This window comes from Sparus aurata, chromosome 8 (assembly GCF_900880675.1).
Source record: "Sparus aurata chromosome 8, fSpaAur1.1, whole genome shotgun sequence".
NCBI classification, from domain to species: Eukaryota; Metazoa; Chordata; class Actinopteri; order Spariformes; family Sparidae; genus Sparus; species Sparus aurata.
In genome coordinates, this window is record NC_044194.1 from 28,080,309 (window position 1) to 28,097,403 (window position 17,095).

The 17,095-nt window shown below is 39.0% G+C and overlaps 2 protein-coding genes across 3 annotated transcripts; one reads left to right on the plus strand and one right to left on the minus strand.

Annotated features, from left to right (window-relative positions):
* Positions 1–52: 52 nt before the first annotated feature.
* Positions 53–14,634, minus strand: pth1a (parathyroid hormone 1a). 2 transcript variants are annotated; one of them, XM_030427043.1, is made up of 3 exons: positions 14,559–14,634; positions 1,232–1,329; positions 53–875 (listed from the first exon to the last, which is right to left on the minus strand). In XM_030427043.1, the coding sequence occupies exons 2-3, from the start codon at positions 1,312–1,314 to the stop codon at positions 620–622; spliced, it is 339 nt and encodes a 112-aa protein (XP_030282903.1). In that variant the 5' UTR covers positions 1,315–1,329; positions 14,559–14,634; the 3' UTR covers positions 53–619. The 2 variants fall into 2 exon arrangements, with proteins under 2 accessions (XP_030282903.1, XP_030282902.1); XM_030427042.1 differs by lacking the exon at positions 14,559–14,634 and adding an exon at positions 1,677–1,761.
* LOC115587284 (uncharacterized) lies at positions 11,081–16,791 on the plus strand. Its single transcript, XM_030427038.1, has 3 exons — positions 11,081–11,163; positions 13,580–15,014; positions 16,300–16,791. The coding sequence occupies exons 1-3, from the start codon at positions 11,090–11,092 to the stop codon at positions 16,432–16,434; spliced, it is 1,644 nt and encodes a 547-aa protein (XP_030282898.1). The 5' UTR covers positions 11,081–11,089; the 3' UTR covers positions 16,435–16,791.
* Positions 16,792–17,095: the final 304 nt, after the last annotated feature.

Sequence of the window (17,095 nt, forward strand, 5' to 3'; positions counted from 1 at the left end):
TTACATTTATCATATTATACATCACTTATTTATAAAAAAAATAAAACGGCCTATTACAATGAAACATTGCATACATATACAAAAATACACATTTTTATGTTTTGGAAGTGCAGACAGTAGTATATTTTTTTTCCGTTTTACACTAAAAAAAACTAGCATTGATAGGTCTGCAATGTAATCACACATATTCTATAAACTAAATGAAAATTACATTAATTGAAAGGCAGGAATGCCCATTGACGAGGGCCTCGTCAAATCATAAAATAATAAACGACACAGTTGGTCCGGCTCTCTAGCTCCCTCACTAAGCAGCTTTACGAGTGGTTTACAGCATCACTTGGTAGACAAAAGTGCAAACAACAAGAGGCTTTGCTTCTTCAAGGCACAGTTTCCCCTTCAACAGTAAAATATCTATAAATAACATTAAATAAATAAAGTGAGAATGTTTAAATAAACAAAATATAAGTAGTCTACAGTCTTTAAAAAGAGGGACCCATTCGGACACCTTGAAACAATTAAACTAAAAACAGTTACCAAAAAATAAAAAAAATAAATGTCTAAAAAATGTTGGAAATATTGCCACGACAGTTCTGAAGGTCAAAGAAAATGAAGAAAAAAATCACGTCTGCTTTGACTTGAGGAGCTTTTCCAAAAGGTTCAACGCGAGCTGGATCTCCTCCGGTGTCAGGTCGCTCAGGTCGGGCAGGTCCTCGGGACGCATCCTCCTCCTCGGCCGGCCCGCCTCCTCGCTGCTGCCGCGGGCCGGAGCTGTGTGAATGCCCCGGAGCCTCATCTGGAGCCACTCCCGCCGCTCCTGCACCTGCTTGTGCTCCCCGAGGTTGTGCATGAGCTGGACCTCACTCACCGTCCTCTTCCTGTTCACAGGATCATGAAATAAAGCCTACGTTAGTTTAATATAGCAACAATCGTGAAATTAATATATTTTGATACAATTATCTTAAAAGGGATAATAGCTAACTTTCTAATAACCATCATTTATAAATGGTGAATTTATTGTTAATGAATCAATTGATTGCAACTTTTGACAGTTACTTAATAAATGGTTCAGAGAGCAATTCATTATTTGTTAACAGGGAAGTAACTGTTAACTAATATTTAGTTAACTATACATTTACCATTTATCAGTGATGGTTTTTACGAAGTGGTACCACATGATGAATTAGTGAAGTTGATCTGAAATTGATCTGAAAGGCCTTAAGATGGGGGTTACCTGAGGGGGCGCCCTTCACAGAGAGCGAAGACTTGTAAAATGCAGATGGAAATGAACACCATCTTATAGTCCAGGTTGCGCATGTTGACCTTGATGACCTGTTAACATCAAAATAAAAGAAAAATGTCAATATTTCATAACATGAAATGTATTGCACAATATATATAAATAAATAGCTAACTCAATTTCTGCCCAGCAACCTTATGTTAAAGTGAGTGATGAAGCTACAAGACACAACCAAATTCCATTCAATTTTTAGTAAGATTTATAGTTGTGCATATGTTTTTTATCTTGAAATCCCATCATTCCCATAGTTAACACACCAAACATTCAAACATATCCCGAAATCAACCTAAAAATGTGGTTTAATTAAAATGGATAAATTAATAAACTTGAGTTGATGTGTTTTCGCCAACATCTCTGATGACAAACAAGCTGAACATACCTCTGGTGGCTTCTCTGTGCTCTGTTCAAAGCAAAAGTTGTGTTCGTGGTTTAAAGTCAAGTCAGTCTGGTTTGGTGGCTATAGCTCCTAGCACTTATGATAAACACTGGACTCTCCGACTTCCTTTTATAGCCGCCGGGCCCAGCCATTGATGAGCTGCCCTCATTATTGCTGTTGATGTCACACCTTCAGCTCCTGGAGGGGGCTGGACAGGAATGACAACACCTCCTTTGAGCTTCAGGCTTTCACCACTGTCATACCAGAGCAAACTAATGGCTGAGCATGATGAACCCAAATATCTTACATGCTTGAACACACACACACAAACACCAAAATTCCAACCCTATTATAGGAATGCCTGTTTCCCTGACATAAAACTATGGATTTATTGTTATTTCTGCAGGGGTTTGGTGCCCAGTGACATTTAATTTCTTCTAACTTTCACAACAGTGATTATTTTCACATTTATGTTTGTTGAAATATGAGTTATTCTGATAAAAGTGAATACAGCATAGACTATTCAGATACAGTTCTTTTACGTAAAGGCTTATACATAAGGCTAGAACTTTCCCAAGCACTTTTGAGGCGCAAAAAACGCCATTAACATTTTTAATTTTGCATGCTACTATTTTTTCTCTATCTCAGAGTGGTCGGGTCTATTAGTCCCCATCTCAAGTGACCTTTTTTGTCCGACTCCCAGCCCTCTGGACAACAAAAGCGCCTGCATTTGGATTTATGACTCTCACTGACCATTAAGGAGTCGCCCTGGTTACATAGGCATTTTACTCAAGAATTAACATTGTTTTCATGAGTTCACATCCCCCAAAGAGCTGGCCTGACGTCAGAGAAAACATCCTGAATCAAAAGGGTTCAGGAGGTGTGTCAGTGGGTGACGTTGTTGCCGTCACTAGCTTGGTCATTAGTGGTGCGTGCATGTGCTTGCTTGTCAACTTGAGAATCTCTCAACATCTGGAGAATCATGACATAGGCTACCCAGACATACACTCTTTTTTTCAACCTCAACTGAATGCGGAAAAAGCCACTGGTCATTTTATGCAGAACACATCCACTGTTCTATCTGTACAGTAGAGTCTGAATAAAAATATGGTACTGATACATTGGTTTATTTTAAATATTTATTCAATATACAGTAAATACATAAGACAAAGATGCTTAAGGATTCCTGTGCATCCCAGCAGCCAAATTAAGTAATGGAGATACTAAGTCTAAATTATATTAAAAATATTTGGCATTTCTGTACTAAAGTTAATTTATCTCACAACATACCACACACGAATCATCTGAAATAGTTTGAGTTTTGTCTGCCATGTGTCTGATATATCTACCTGAAAAACAATATATTCCCCAAAATAATGTCTTGGATGGTTAGAATGAACCTATAGGTTCCACTATGAGAACTTTTGACTATAATCAAAATATGGTTTTCAAAGGTTACTCTGTAAAGGCCTTTTCCACTACAGACATTTTGACTCATCATCGCAGAGCAAGCACATGTGTTAACATTGACGATGACACTGCTGTGTTAAGGTGTCCAATTAAGCTTTGACAGTAATGCAGCAAGCACAATACCAGGACCAGTGGTGAAATGTAACAAGTACATTGACTCAAGCATTGTAAAACAAGTTGAAAATAGTTCGATTTTTTTCAAATTACATCACTTGATACTTCTACTCCGCTTCACTGCACTTTTTACTCCTCTACATTTTTCACAGCTATTAGTTATGTTGTAGATAAAGATTTCTAAATACAAAACACATGATAAGTTTATAAAATATGACACATTGTTACCCAACGGTATGACTAAGTGAATGAAATGAGCTTGTACTCAACCCTGCTACAGCAGTGCAGTGTAGCTTACACACTACTGCGTCAGTGATAATCACTGTAATGGTATGCTGTGGATTCAGATTTACACTGACACTGGGATATAGTACTATAGAGTACTTTGACCTTTGATACTGACAGTATATGTTGCCGATAAAACTTCTGTACACTTACTTATTTTATTCGGTGCAAGGGATTTACCTGGGGTGAAGCATTTTGACGTTGTGGTATTGGTTTCGTTTAAGTAAAGTACCTGAATTCTCTTCCACAGCTGAATCCAAAGCGGCTAAATGGAATTAAGCCATCATCATTTGTATGGATTGCACCCATGCTTATCCTACTGTGTTGCAAACTGAAATATTGTCAGTGAAAAAGGCCTGTCACTGACTTGTTAGGGTCGAATAACTTAAAACCTGGGTCAACAAAACCCAATATTTCTTTAATAAGAATCGTCCTTATTCGATACCACTAGCTGGAAAGTGGGTAAGTCAGTTTTCATGCTCCTGATCCTCCAGAAAATTCCTGTTGATACTAATAACGCCATTCAATCTAACAAGATGTGCAGTAAGAAAGTGGTCGTAGTTGTCTTTTCAGATTATGAATGATCTTTTAGCTCCTAGTCCATTCAGAGGTAAGTTGTATTATATTGTACATTGTGTTTTTTACCTTGTTTCTCTTTGACAGAAATATGCAGATGTAATAACATTGTGTATGGAGTAATAGTACACACACTGGCACAAGCCTCCTTGGCTACCATGTAGTCAGTTTAAACTCCACATAGTCGATTCTTAAACTGAATAATAATATTAACTATCTGATACATATCAAGTCTGTGCACCCTCCACCCTCCCTCTCTATCTGTTATTCAGGCACCAGTGTTAAGTTCTCCCCCCTCAGCTTTCAGCCACAGGTGTCCAAAGGAAGATGAATCCATGAGCCCACGCAGCTCATGTTAAAAAGAAGCACCCTGCTACTTATTATGGTCACGCACACACTGCACATTAGGTAACCACGAGGGTATGAGTTTTCTAAATGTAGAAGGAGCTGGGAATGGCGATGTCATGACACCAAGCCCCTGAATCTGTGGTCAAACCGATGTAAAGGTTAGAAAAATTGCAGAACTTTAAGGCGCTGGTGTAAATGATGGCACGGTGATCATCCCTGACAGGTCCAAACATACTGATCATTGTTCTCATCCTTCCGTTCCCACGAGGAAAAAGGAACACGACGGCATCGGTAGAGAAGGCAGAGTGTGATGTTATGCCAGGCAGCTCAAAGATTTCTGAGTAACTTGGAAATTGCTGAAATGTCCCTTCGAAAACAGATACATTTAAAAATGTAACTCTTCGCTTTTATCCAAACAGTTTGTGTGTGAGTTAATAAAACCTCTTGGCAGGACATTCAAGCATGAGGTGATCAAACAGCAGTATTGATTGAGGTCAGCCAGTGTGCACCTGTTGATACATAAACAAATGGCTCATGTGGACAGTGATAAAAGTTGCGTACATACCAGCTTTATAAGATTTACGGCGATCGGTGTGGACCTTGACCTCCATTTGCTTTCCCGGGATACTATTACGGACTACGGTGGCCACGGCCTGTTTAGATGACACCCGCTGAACACATCGACCTCTGACCTCAGCGTTGCTCCTTAACTTTGTCGTCCTCATTACCTCATGCTGCCTTAATGTGCAGCATGCTACCTCTGGCATGCCAAGGCATCAAGGTGCGTGGGAATGCCACTTGGCAAGAGACTTTAGGTCAAAGTCAGCAATCCCAACGGATTCATCTTTATATAGAGTCACTTCGCTAAATGGAGCTGTAAACAAAGGAAGTGCTAACCCGCTGGGCATGACCATTAGCCTGACATTCTGCTGCAAGTCAGGTGCATCGGAAGGGCAAGCTGGTCCCCAAGACTTAAGAATAGTAACAGCGGAGTAAATAAGGAGAAGGGGACTGCTATTTCAGTTTAGGCTTTGACTTTTATAGAGGGTGACGGCATGTCCTGAAACGGGTGACAGAGAACATAAGTAACATTGCACAGATGCTGCTGGTCTCATGTCACTCCAAAGAGCATTTGGAGAAAACAAGAGAACATCTCATTAGCCTACCAATGTAGTTTGAGGCTTAAGGTTATACTAAACGGATTGAGATTTTTCTGAAAGAATTTGATTAGTTTGTTGAAAATGTTCTATGAAGTATTTATATATTTTTGCCCCACCTGTGGCATCTGACATATTTTGTGAAATTATTCATATTAATAACCTTCTCACAACCATGCCAATAGAAAGTCAGGTGAAGTTTTGTAGTCCACAAAACATTTCTGGAGCTTCACAGGAACACTCTCTTAAACAACTGAAGTAGCTGGTGAGTCATTTTAAAATGTAAAAAAAAGAGAAAAAGATCGAAAAAAGATACACATAAAATGGTTACATGCTGCTTTTCCAACGTAATCCAAGCCTCCAGAAACCCTGACAACCCAAATTGTTTTGAGAAAAGGACGTTAATTACAAACTCGATGTTAATGCTTTTAGTTTGGCAGCTAAAGAGAAGATTTTGGTTTTAAAAAGGGTGTAAATGACATCTTTTCAAATCAATTTGGGATTTGGGGGCTACTGGAGACATGGATTACACTGCAGGAGCTGTCGGAAGGCATTTTTTGTTTATTCATCTGTTGTTTTTGTTGTTGAGGAGAATGCTGCCATTCTGTTTTGCTGTGTTACTGTTTTTACGGACTCCTGTGGGTTTTACCCAACTTTCCATCAACGTGGGCATGAGTAAAGAATAAATTTGATATATTTTGGGGGTAACTAATCCTTTAAGGGGAATTAATTTACAGTTGTGTCTTTGTCCAACTGATCAAAGATAGTTCAATATTCACTCCTCTTTTTGGTTCTGTTTTCCTGCTTTGTCTCCATTGTTTGCCACCAGGCAGGTTGTATACAGTCAGTTCATCTGAGCTTTTACACTGAACAGTTTCCTACTGTGGCAAGACACGAGGTCGATGAGGGCACAGTTTGCGGGTCTGAGCATCAAGACATCAAAACAACAATCTAAAAGAGGCTCAAAAATTTAACTGAGCATTGTAGAGTATCACAATAACTTTGTATTTTTATCACTAGGACCAACACTGACACTAAGTTGTTCGATTTATTGTTAATATAATAAAAATGCTGAGCTTATCTTGAAGTATCGTGGGGGAAAAACATTATCTGTATTTAGCATTGTTCATGAGAAGAGGTGGGAATGAAAAGGTTAGACGTGGTGTTCAGCAAATCAATTCATCTTAAAATGCCATTAAACATTTTCACATCGAGAGAATATCTAACAACATCTCGCTTTATTATGCTTAAATCTGACAATGAGTGGTAATGCCTAACAGCTCAGTGTGACTGTCAGGATTTACCGTGTAGGGAGAAGGGTCAACTTTAACTGTGAGTGAGGTGAGGCGCATTACAGGCAGTCCTTCACTCCAGCCTGACCCTCTTTTCCTGGAACTGCACACTGGCTTGTCCTGCCTCTTTAGGCAACGCCACACCATCATTTTACTCCCACCAGACACCACCATGTCAGGCCATTACCACAGCCTAAACTCCTTTCACTTAGATAGACTGATTGCTTTGATCAGGCGTCAGGGAGACAAATGATTCATATGGCAATTTGAGCTAGTCTGAGTGCTGAAAAGTAGGCTATTACAAGCCATCAAACTCTCCTTCTTATCTTCACAAAGCCAGCTTTCAAGCAGTAACTCTGCCATGAGCCTAAAAAGGCATAAAACCATGTGCCCCGGGAATTTTGTTCAATGCCACTTTCTGCACTCTAATCGAGCACGATCAAATTACCAAACTGATCGACAAAATGAAAGTCATGGGAAGGATCAAATGAAAGTCAATCAATCAGTCTGGTGGGCAGACGGATTGATTGACTTTCATTTGATCTGGTTTTATTGTGCCACAGTCAGTGCTCTCTTAAAGGTGCACTGTGTAATTTTAGGGAAGACATTTTAATCAGAAGAAAAAGATCTTCATTTTAACTTAATGTTTACTTTAATGCCAAAACAAACTAATCAAACTCTCTTTGTTCTCATGACTGAATAAACGAACTGACCTTAAAGGACAACACAATATCATACTGTTTTACTTTGTTTACATGTGGCGGACTCTGCCACCTTTAAAGCCTCAAACAGAGTTCTGGGACCTTATTTCCCTCTGAGAACAGCTTGTTTGTTTAGTTATGGTGAAAAAAAAAATCAGAGTTTGCATTCCTTCTCCAAAACTACATAGTGCCCCTTTAAGAGAGTATGTATAACAAATGTTGCATTCCAGTTGTTGAGTCAAGGTCAGCAGTGACCAGAGATGTGGACTCAAGTCATGGTGACTTGGACTTGAGTCGAATCAAATCACTGTTTTGACGACTTTCACCTTGACTTGACAGAAAATTCATGACTTCATACCCGACTTGGACTGGGAAATTAAAGAATTGTGCCTTGACGAGACTTTAGACATGATGACTCAAATGACCTAGGGCCGGACTCGACTTGACACAACCTGTGACTTGACTTGCATGACATGGGACTTGCATGAGACTCGGACCAAACGATTTAAGTCGCATGTCTGGCAGTGACTAATAGACACTGTGAATCAGTAACTTTTATGAACCCCATCCTCAAATTACCAAAGCAATCTAAAATGTGAAATGAGATGAATCCAGCATGACTCATTTTGTTGAATTCATAATCGCTAGCGGAACCTATAAACTGCAAGAGGAGCTTATTATAGGATCCAGTCTTTTCAAAGAGAGAAACAATTGAGTCTTTAAAAAGTGTGAAATGGTCCGTTACCCTGGCAGCAGGATGTGCTGAGCAACATCCACAACAATCTCTGTCTTGAATTGAGAAATATCATGTCAAATACCAAATATCATTAACATGAAAGTGTTGAAGAGATTTTTGTCATGACACACAAAACGAGATAACAGTCAAAGAGTGAGTCACTATTTACCAGTGTTAAGGCAGATCTATATGGCAGAGACTTCTGACCTCAGAATTGAAAGACTTCAGGTTAAAGACCGCACACCAAATACAACTACACAACTACAAGCATTCTGACAACAAAGGAAGGATGTCTTCTTCCCATTTTAAGCCTTGTTCTCCCATTCTTCACAGAGATTTCACAGCTGGATATTAGCAGGCAGGAGTAATGTAGCACCCTGATGGATGAAGTGACATAAGAGATGGGAAACAGACGAAAAGTGGTACCAATCTACAATTCACATGATGTTATAATCACCTCAATCCTGTGTTTGGCCTGACAAAGACTCACATATTATAAAATCAGTCTTCAGTCTCCTCATTAGACCTCGGAATTGACTACACAGACACAATATTTCAAATACAACCAGATGCTGACTTGTAGGCCAATTATGTATAATGAATGGGAAGAGTATTAGAGAGAGCTTACTTAATCTTACCCAGGTGCGATGCTATCACATTAACAAAATCTGTCCACAGACAAAAAGGCAGACAGATACACAGACAGACATATATACACACCTGACAAAATACTCAAAAATGCTTCTGTTATAGTTCCAGCGACAAAAGGTTTCACCGGGAACATACTTTGCTGGCGCGACACCCACACACAGCCGGTCACAAAGTGAAAACTTTACCAGACGACACTGTCGCAGCTGGTAGTGAAGTTCATTGTCTTCCACAAACTAGTTCAAATTGACAAGATAGCTGCAAGAGCACATTTTGTTTGGAGATGTTGTTTTCCCCTTGGTATTTCCTGATAATGCAAAGGCAGAGTGTATCTTAACTGTTTCAGGTAATATGTGGATTTTATGATACTGAGGTAAAACAGTCTTAAAATAAAGGTATCAATGTTTGTAGGGCAGCAATGAGGATGATATTTGACACCATCCATATTCCTATAAACTAATCCCTAGAGTCCACCCCACACATTACCATCGCAAAAAACAGAAACAGCAAGGCTAAAGGATGTTATGTGTTAAAGCAGGTGGTACAGACACATTACAGGATAGAGGTTTTTGTCAAACTAATGGGATGTGATATAGAATTGGGTCACAGCACTACTTTGGGGAAATTGCCAGCCAGACTCTATAAAGGAAATGCTGCAATCTTGTTGGTCTGTAATGTATGTGTCTCTCCAGTGGCCCTAACTAAAATAAAATAAAAAAAAGAGTTTGTGTGAAAATTCTTTATTGAAACTGCTGCTCTTCTGACAAAATGAAAAATGAAAAGTACAGGTGTTTCAGTTGTTAAAGAGCAATGCTGCAGTTAATCAACATTCATGAAGTCATATCAATTTAGATGAACTATTTTGGCCAATGCCTTTTGGACAAAGCATGTAGGAAATTTGAACATTCAACATGACCTTGGAAATAGCAATATGAAAAAAAAGAAAAAACATTATTTGATTTGGTGCTTTTGTGAAGCTTTTCTCCACATCTCATGGCCTTCTTCGGCCGGTGGAGTTGCTCAGCTATCATGCATGGGAAAAATGTTTTGTTATGTTCGAAATGATTGGTCAAAATTGGCCAAAGGTCATTATCATCTAATGTCTTTCCCTCTCCCACATTTATTACACCATACACAGCCTCAATCATCCAAGTTTTGTCTGTGACCAGAGGATATTTTTGGAAAACAACTGGAAAAATCCTTTCAGATGTCCTTCAGTAGATTAGTCAGCTGTGCAAAATTGAAGCGGAAATGGTCACAGACGAGCCCAAAACGCTGTCTGCTCTGCTGTCTGAAAGGCTTCCCAGCCAGCTCTGTGTCCTCCTCAGGCCACATCTACTCAGGGAGATTACAGTTTTTAACTGAGAGACGCAGGGAGGGAATGAGTCATGAATCCTAACAACACAGGGGCTCTCTCTGGAGAACAGGGTTTATGAAAGCAATTATTTGCATAGCGACAGACTAAATAAGGATGCAGCTGACTGGATTGTTGGTGAAGGAAGGATATAAACAGTTCAAATGTCTCTTTTGTTTGGGTATTTTCATTTTGTATAAATACACAGGCTACTCACAATCACCAACGTTTTGACACTGACTTATGTGACAGTATGAGATGCTGATGGTAAATTGCGGCATCTAGTGGTCTTTTTGGAACACATTTTTAATAAGGAATTTTTATTTTGAACCTCTTACCCACACATTAACACTGTACTCTAGTCTAGGACACATATTTCATCCAGGACAGTGACTTTACATTAGACAGGGGTGTCTGAAGTGTCGCGAGAGGATTTTTCAAAGGTCGGCCTACATGTGATGTACTACTCAACCCGGCGTGTTTGCCCTGACATAGTTGTACGTTGCATTTAAGACTTGCTATTAAAACTGAGAGGACATTTTGTAATTCTTTAGAAGTAATAAAGTATGTTACTTATATCAAGTTACATATATACACACACACATCTTTAAATGCTTCTATATGTAGGCCTACTAGGATACAAATTTATAGTAAACTTAATTTTAAAAATACAAAAAATAAAGACAATTAAGTGTGAAACGCGTAACAACGTGGAGATTTACGTGAAGCACCTGAATGCAACCTGAACTCTCGGCAGCGGAGGGGGTCTCTTTGAAGTTTCCCGGTTTAAGCGCAATCTGCATGCTGAGGTAATTATTAAGTTATTGTATTAAATTAATGGTTAATGACATTTTATATTACAGTTTATAGCTTACATAGGTCATAATAAACTCGCCTGGTAAGAAGTACGTCATTTTCATCGGTCAGAATATGGGTTAGGGTCAAAGGGACAGAAAGGTCAAGTTTTAGCTAAAGCTCTCATGTTTGTCTTAATTGCGACTAATTGGACCTTTTTTTCAGACATTAACTGGTACAAAACAGTACAAACTATGGTGAAATGCAGAAACAGTGTAAGTAGGCCGAGGGTCTAGCTGAAAAATCATGCTAGTCACTTCCCCAAGGTTGTAACGCTTCTTCATATTGATACAGTTAGCTATGTTGTTGCAGACTCCGTTAGTGCCGGCGTCCTGAATCAAATCGTGCCAGTTTCCTGAGTTTGCACAGAGATTTGTCACCCTGTAGTAAGTGTAATAAAACACAGCACACGTTTGCGAAATTAACTGTAGAAGAAGGCAAACTATAAAATGTTTCGTACAAATACATAGAATTTCCTGTTTCCTATCAGCTCTGGTGCACGGTGTCATCCAGAGTAAATGCAGTACGCAGCAGGCCCAGGTTGGAATTACATGTAGAAAGTGGCCACTCACTGTTCAATAACTCACATGTGGATTAAAGCTGTTATTCATAATATGCCAGAGAGCTCAGTCAACCAAATGTATCATCATAGATATACAGTAAATACTATTTAAAAGCTATTAGAGCAGTTAAGGGTATTATGTAAAAGTTTATGTCCTCTGGGGAAAACAATATACTGACCTGTCGTCCTAATGATATACAGTATAATCTTCCCTGAGTTTATCTTTACAGAAGCAGCGCACATTCATCATGTCCGCCGCCTTGTGCCTGCGCTGGATGTTAAACCATAAAAGTGATAAAACCAAACAGGCCTGTGTTTAAAACCTCATTAAGGAGCAAGACGCAGAGTCTCAATATGTCTCAGACAGTCAGATGTCAAAGATTTGCTGAGACCCTCACACAACAAAATTGCCTGCAGATGCAGGTAATAGAGAAAGCAACATACAGCTGCAGAGCAAGTAGATGCATAGGAGAAGATGGTAAAAGCATGTAAACAGACCGGCGACACAACTCTCAATCACTATCATTGCCAAGACACCAAATGAAGGAATACATGGTAGAGTAATGCTGTTCCTCCATACACTCTGTGACAAGGAGCACTGAAGCTGTTCTGGAGGCTCGTGGTGGAACAGCCTTATTAAGACACTTTGTGTTGTTCTTTCTCAAATGTTTGTAGATCTGTACTTTGATTAATCATCTGAATGTAAGATCGTTTGATGAGATGAAATTAGATAAAACTCAACTGACGACGTACCAAAGACAGAAGGTCTGCACTAATGATTATTTTCATTCTTAGACTATATAAAAGAAAAAAATGCCTGACAAAACCCAGTGTAATGTGCTGACTTGCTTGTTTACCATCTGTTCAAAGGATATTTAGTCTACTATGATATATGACACGCAAATGCATGAATTCCTTACATTTGAGAAACTGGAACCAGTGAATGTTTGGTGTTTTCTGTTGTCCTCAGAGAACAACTACACATTGTTAATAATCAGAATTGTTGCTTTTTAATTTTCTGTTGAGTCACACATTTGCAAATCATTGCAGCTCACATAGTACACCTAGCCAAAGCTGAAATTACTAGATTATTTAGACAGTGATTAGGTCATTGAAAAAATAAATTAATTGGTAACCATTTTTTATTAATTGTTTCAGTCTTTTTCAGTTTAAGAAGATAATTATCAGATAAATCAATGATGAAAATATCATAGCAAATGTGTTGCTGCCATTCACCTAGCCCAAACTGATAGAGTCTAATAAAATAGCCCTGCAGTACAGTTTTTCCATACTGAAGAATAATGTTCAGTTGTTGTTGAAGGTCATTTCGGTGGCTGTTTGCCTTTCCTGCCTGTTGAATTTTAATGTTTTCTATTGGATGGTTTTTCGAATATTTAGTGTGGACATAAAACGAGACAAATATAAAGGGGGATAGATTCAGATAGGACCAGCTAAGATCCAAACAGGAAGTTTAACAACGGTGGACTACTATGAAGACCCGCTCTATATAACAAAAGACACACAAAACAACAGAAGCATTTTAGAAGACATGGAGAGTATTGTGGTGTTGTACATGATTGCATTTATCAAAGTTTTGGATGTGTAAAATTACAAGCAGGGAAGCTGTGTCTGTTAGTTGGATATTTGTTCAAATGTATGGCCACAAAAACAAAGGCATTCCCAGTTTGTTTTGGCACAGAGCATGTTGATGAGATGCTTGTACATATCTCTACTGGTGTCAGACTAATATGAAACGAGGTATTCAAAACTCCTGTATCTTAAAGCACTTTCTTCTCTCTTTTGAACAGAGCCATGAGTGACTGTGAGGAGGCAGACCTCTTTTTGGAGTCTTGGATTTCGCGTGGCGACAAAAAAAGAGAGAAGGATTCCAAAAAGGACACAAAAAACCCCAAAACCAAACACAACCTAAATTTGAAAACAGGTGACAGCGTCCAGAAAAAAAAGAAAAAGAAAAAGAAAAACGCCAAAGTAAAAGAAGCAGTCGAGGAAGGGAAAGCAAAGAAAAAGGAAAAGAAGAAAAAGAAAAACAAAGTGGAACCCGATGACAGTTTTTTACTTACACAGGCCAGTAATGCGCAGGAAGAACCGGCTGTGAATTCACGCAGCAGTGACATGCTAAAACAGGATCACCTGACTCAAGACTCCAAGAAGAAATGCAAAAGGAAAAAGAAAGTGGCGTTTGACTTATCACCAGGTATCTGTGTCAAACGTCCTAAATTTGACTGTTCATCTCCGCAGTGTCCCAAAGACAGCATCGTATCAGAGAATGAAGCTGTGAGAGACAGTCAGAGCTGTTCACAGATAGCAGTGACAGGCCACAGCCAAGGGCCAGCACATGAAAATGACTCTCAATGCAACAGTGAGGATATAAACAGCCAGGACCTGTTTATCACCCAGAAGACATTCAGACTGTCGCCGTCCGAACCTTCCAGCATTGAAGCCATTTCTGCAACTCCTCAGATGTTCACACAGCGAGATGAGCAGGACACTCCTGTGGCACAATTAAAAGAGTATCTTGACAGCTCATACAAATCTTCACAAGAGTCACATTTCCACCAGCACCATGGAAAGACAAATGGGCACACGAAGAAGAAAGAAAAGGTAACTCAGAAAGAGAAAGAAAGGAAAGAAGAGCGGTTAAATGAAGCACATCATAGGCACAATAAGGGCCATTTGTCCTTTGAGACACAAATGGAGCTAAATGCAAATCTAACTGAGGAGGAATCGTGTCCTGCACATAAAAAGCCCGCTGTGGTGAATCCTTACCTGGCTGAGCCAGTTGTTGTTAAGTACACCCTGGATGTTGAGAAGTCAAAGAGCCATTCCTGTACTTCAAGCCAACAGTCCACGAGGAGCACATCCACACAGACGGAAAACTTATTTACCACCAAACTCTCCTTGTATCTCAACTTCTGCCAGAAAAGTAGAGTGACTACCCACTGTGAGGACATGAAAGCTTTGGACCTGAGCCTGCCGTGGAGGGCCAGAAAAGAACTGGGTACGTCAGTGAAGACCGCGCCTCTACAAGGTGACAACCACAAAGACCTGAAACATGCACAGGTTAAGAAAGAGGCTTCTGGTGAACATCTTCAGTCTGTAAACATACAAGATAAAGGTGAAGCAGCTCAAAGCCCTCAGTCTGAGTGTGAGTCCAAGTCTGCTGACACGACAACCTCCAGTGAGGACGGCGAGCCCCGCTGTCGCAAGCTGGACCTGACCCAGGTGATGACACATGACACTCATGTTCACTGCAGCTATACTACAGACTTCAATATTCACTACTGTTTCATATTGTTTTCCATAAATTCAATCAGAACTCTGTGTCCAATGTGGTGGTAGAGAAAAGACAACTAAATGTAATGCATTTTAAAATGGCAATGCCTCATTTTATATCCCTCATTACTGTCTAATGAACAAAAAGTACCAATATATAATATCTAAAATGATCTGATGTGCAAAATCGCAGAAATCAAACCAATATTTCATCAATATACTTTAAGAATAAGGCTGGAAACATTTTATAACATTCTTTTTTTCCTACTGTCAACAAATCCTATGAATGACCAAAACAAAACCTTGTGGTCTGTTAATATCAGGCCTGATGTTTGTTATCTCTCTGCGCCGTAGAGCTTCCATTATGGTACAACTACCAAAAAACAAACACAATGCTGTCCATTGCTTATGTATTTAATAAAGTTTATTAGTTTATCTTTGACACTGACATGCAGCCGTTTAGTATCCTAATCTATCACCAAATGTGCATTTATCTTTTGCTGAAATTAGACCCTAATAAGTGTTCTTTTTCAGTAGTAAGAAAGTACCCTTTGGCTGTGTCTAGCCTCCGGCAAAAGCTGAAATTTCCCTTTAAGAGTTTAAATCACAACATTTTCAGGAATCCTCACCGCGTAAATCTACCGTAGGTATTGTCAATGCAAAGATTGTGTAAAATCTGAAGAAATAAGATCTAGTACCATCCAGTAATCAGTGTAATCAAACACTGAACAACAAAGACCTTTGTAATTGACAACAAGTGATCATTATGTATTGTGTGCAGTCTTCTACTAGAACACATGCTATAGATTTGAGTCATTTCTTGCCCAGTGAGTATTAACATAAGCTTCTATAACTCTGTAACTTCAGTCTTTTGTTTCCCCGTCCCAAACTGTTTGAAACGTGTTGCTGGCATCAAATCAAATTCACAGTTAGCGTATATTTACACAAATCACTGAAGCTGAAGAGGTTCAAAGTATATTGTCTTTGTATGTTTTCAGTTGAATATATAAGTATTAGCAAATGATCATATTCTGGTTCATTTACGCTTTAGTGTTAGAACGTTTTAGGAATCGGGGTAATGCTTTTTACTTTTGTTTTATCCTTGAAACTCCTGTGCCTGCTAACCAATTCTAAAAGGCTTTTGTGTTAAACAGAATAATTAGCAAAAAAAAAAAAAAAACCTATGGTAGTTTGCCACTGTTCACTAACAAAAATACTTTTTGTTTGACTTTAGGTGAGAGCAGTCCAGATGAGACTCAACGAGTCCTTCTTCTTCAAGACAAAGGGAGAGGGACAGTCACCCAGGTCGGAGTCTCCCCTGATGAAACTCGCTCAGGGCAGAGACATGAAAAGCAGGAAGAGCCACTGACACTAATCTGCCATCAGGAGCTGCTGCAGTCGTTAACTTTTCTGTGAGGTGCCTTTTCATGTCTTGACTTAAAGAGCAGCCAGGCAGCAGATAACAGGTTTCAACTCTTGATGCTATAACTCCTGATAGATGTGAGAAAGAAAAATTCTGTTCCAAAATGACCTCCTTAAGGAATTCATATGTATCTGTAACTTGTTTAAATTCGAAAGTTAAAGGTTCATATAATGTTGTCGTTTTAAATGCACACAGGTTGTGTGTCACTCCTTCATAGACTGCTTTTCAATGTTTCCATAAATTTATGACATTTTTTTTGTAGTTCACAGCTTTGTTTGTTGTCTGTTCTGTATGAAAGCAAGACTTTTATCAATTAAAGTTTATTTATTGTGAAAGACCAGTGGTGTACTTCCTGTATCTGAAAGATATACTCTCTTTGAGTTAATGCAGTATTTCCAAATAACCCAGTAGTTTCAATATTAAGTACAAACCTTCCAAATCTGTTCAAACATGAACTAAATCAAGGTTCAGACTCAACTCAAGATGGCTTATTTGTATCAACCATTAGGATTCACTGTCATACTTTGACATTTGCAATCACCTTTTATCAGAAGCTTGTTATGTAGCTGATGTGACTGTACCATGTTATCATCCTGTCTTTAAAGGA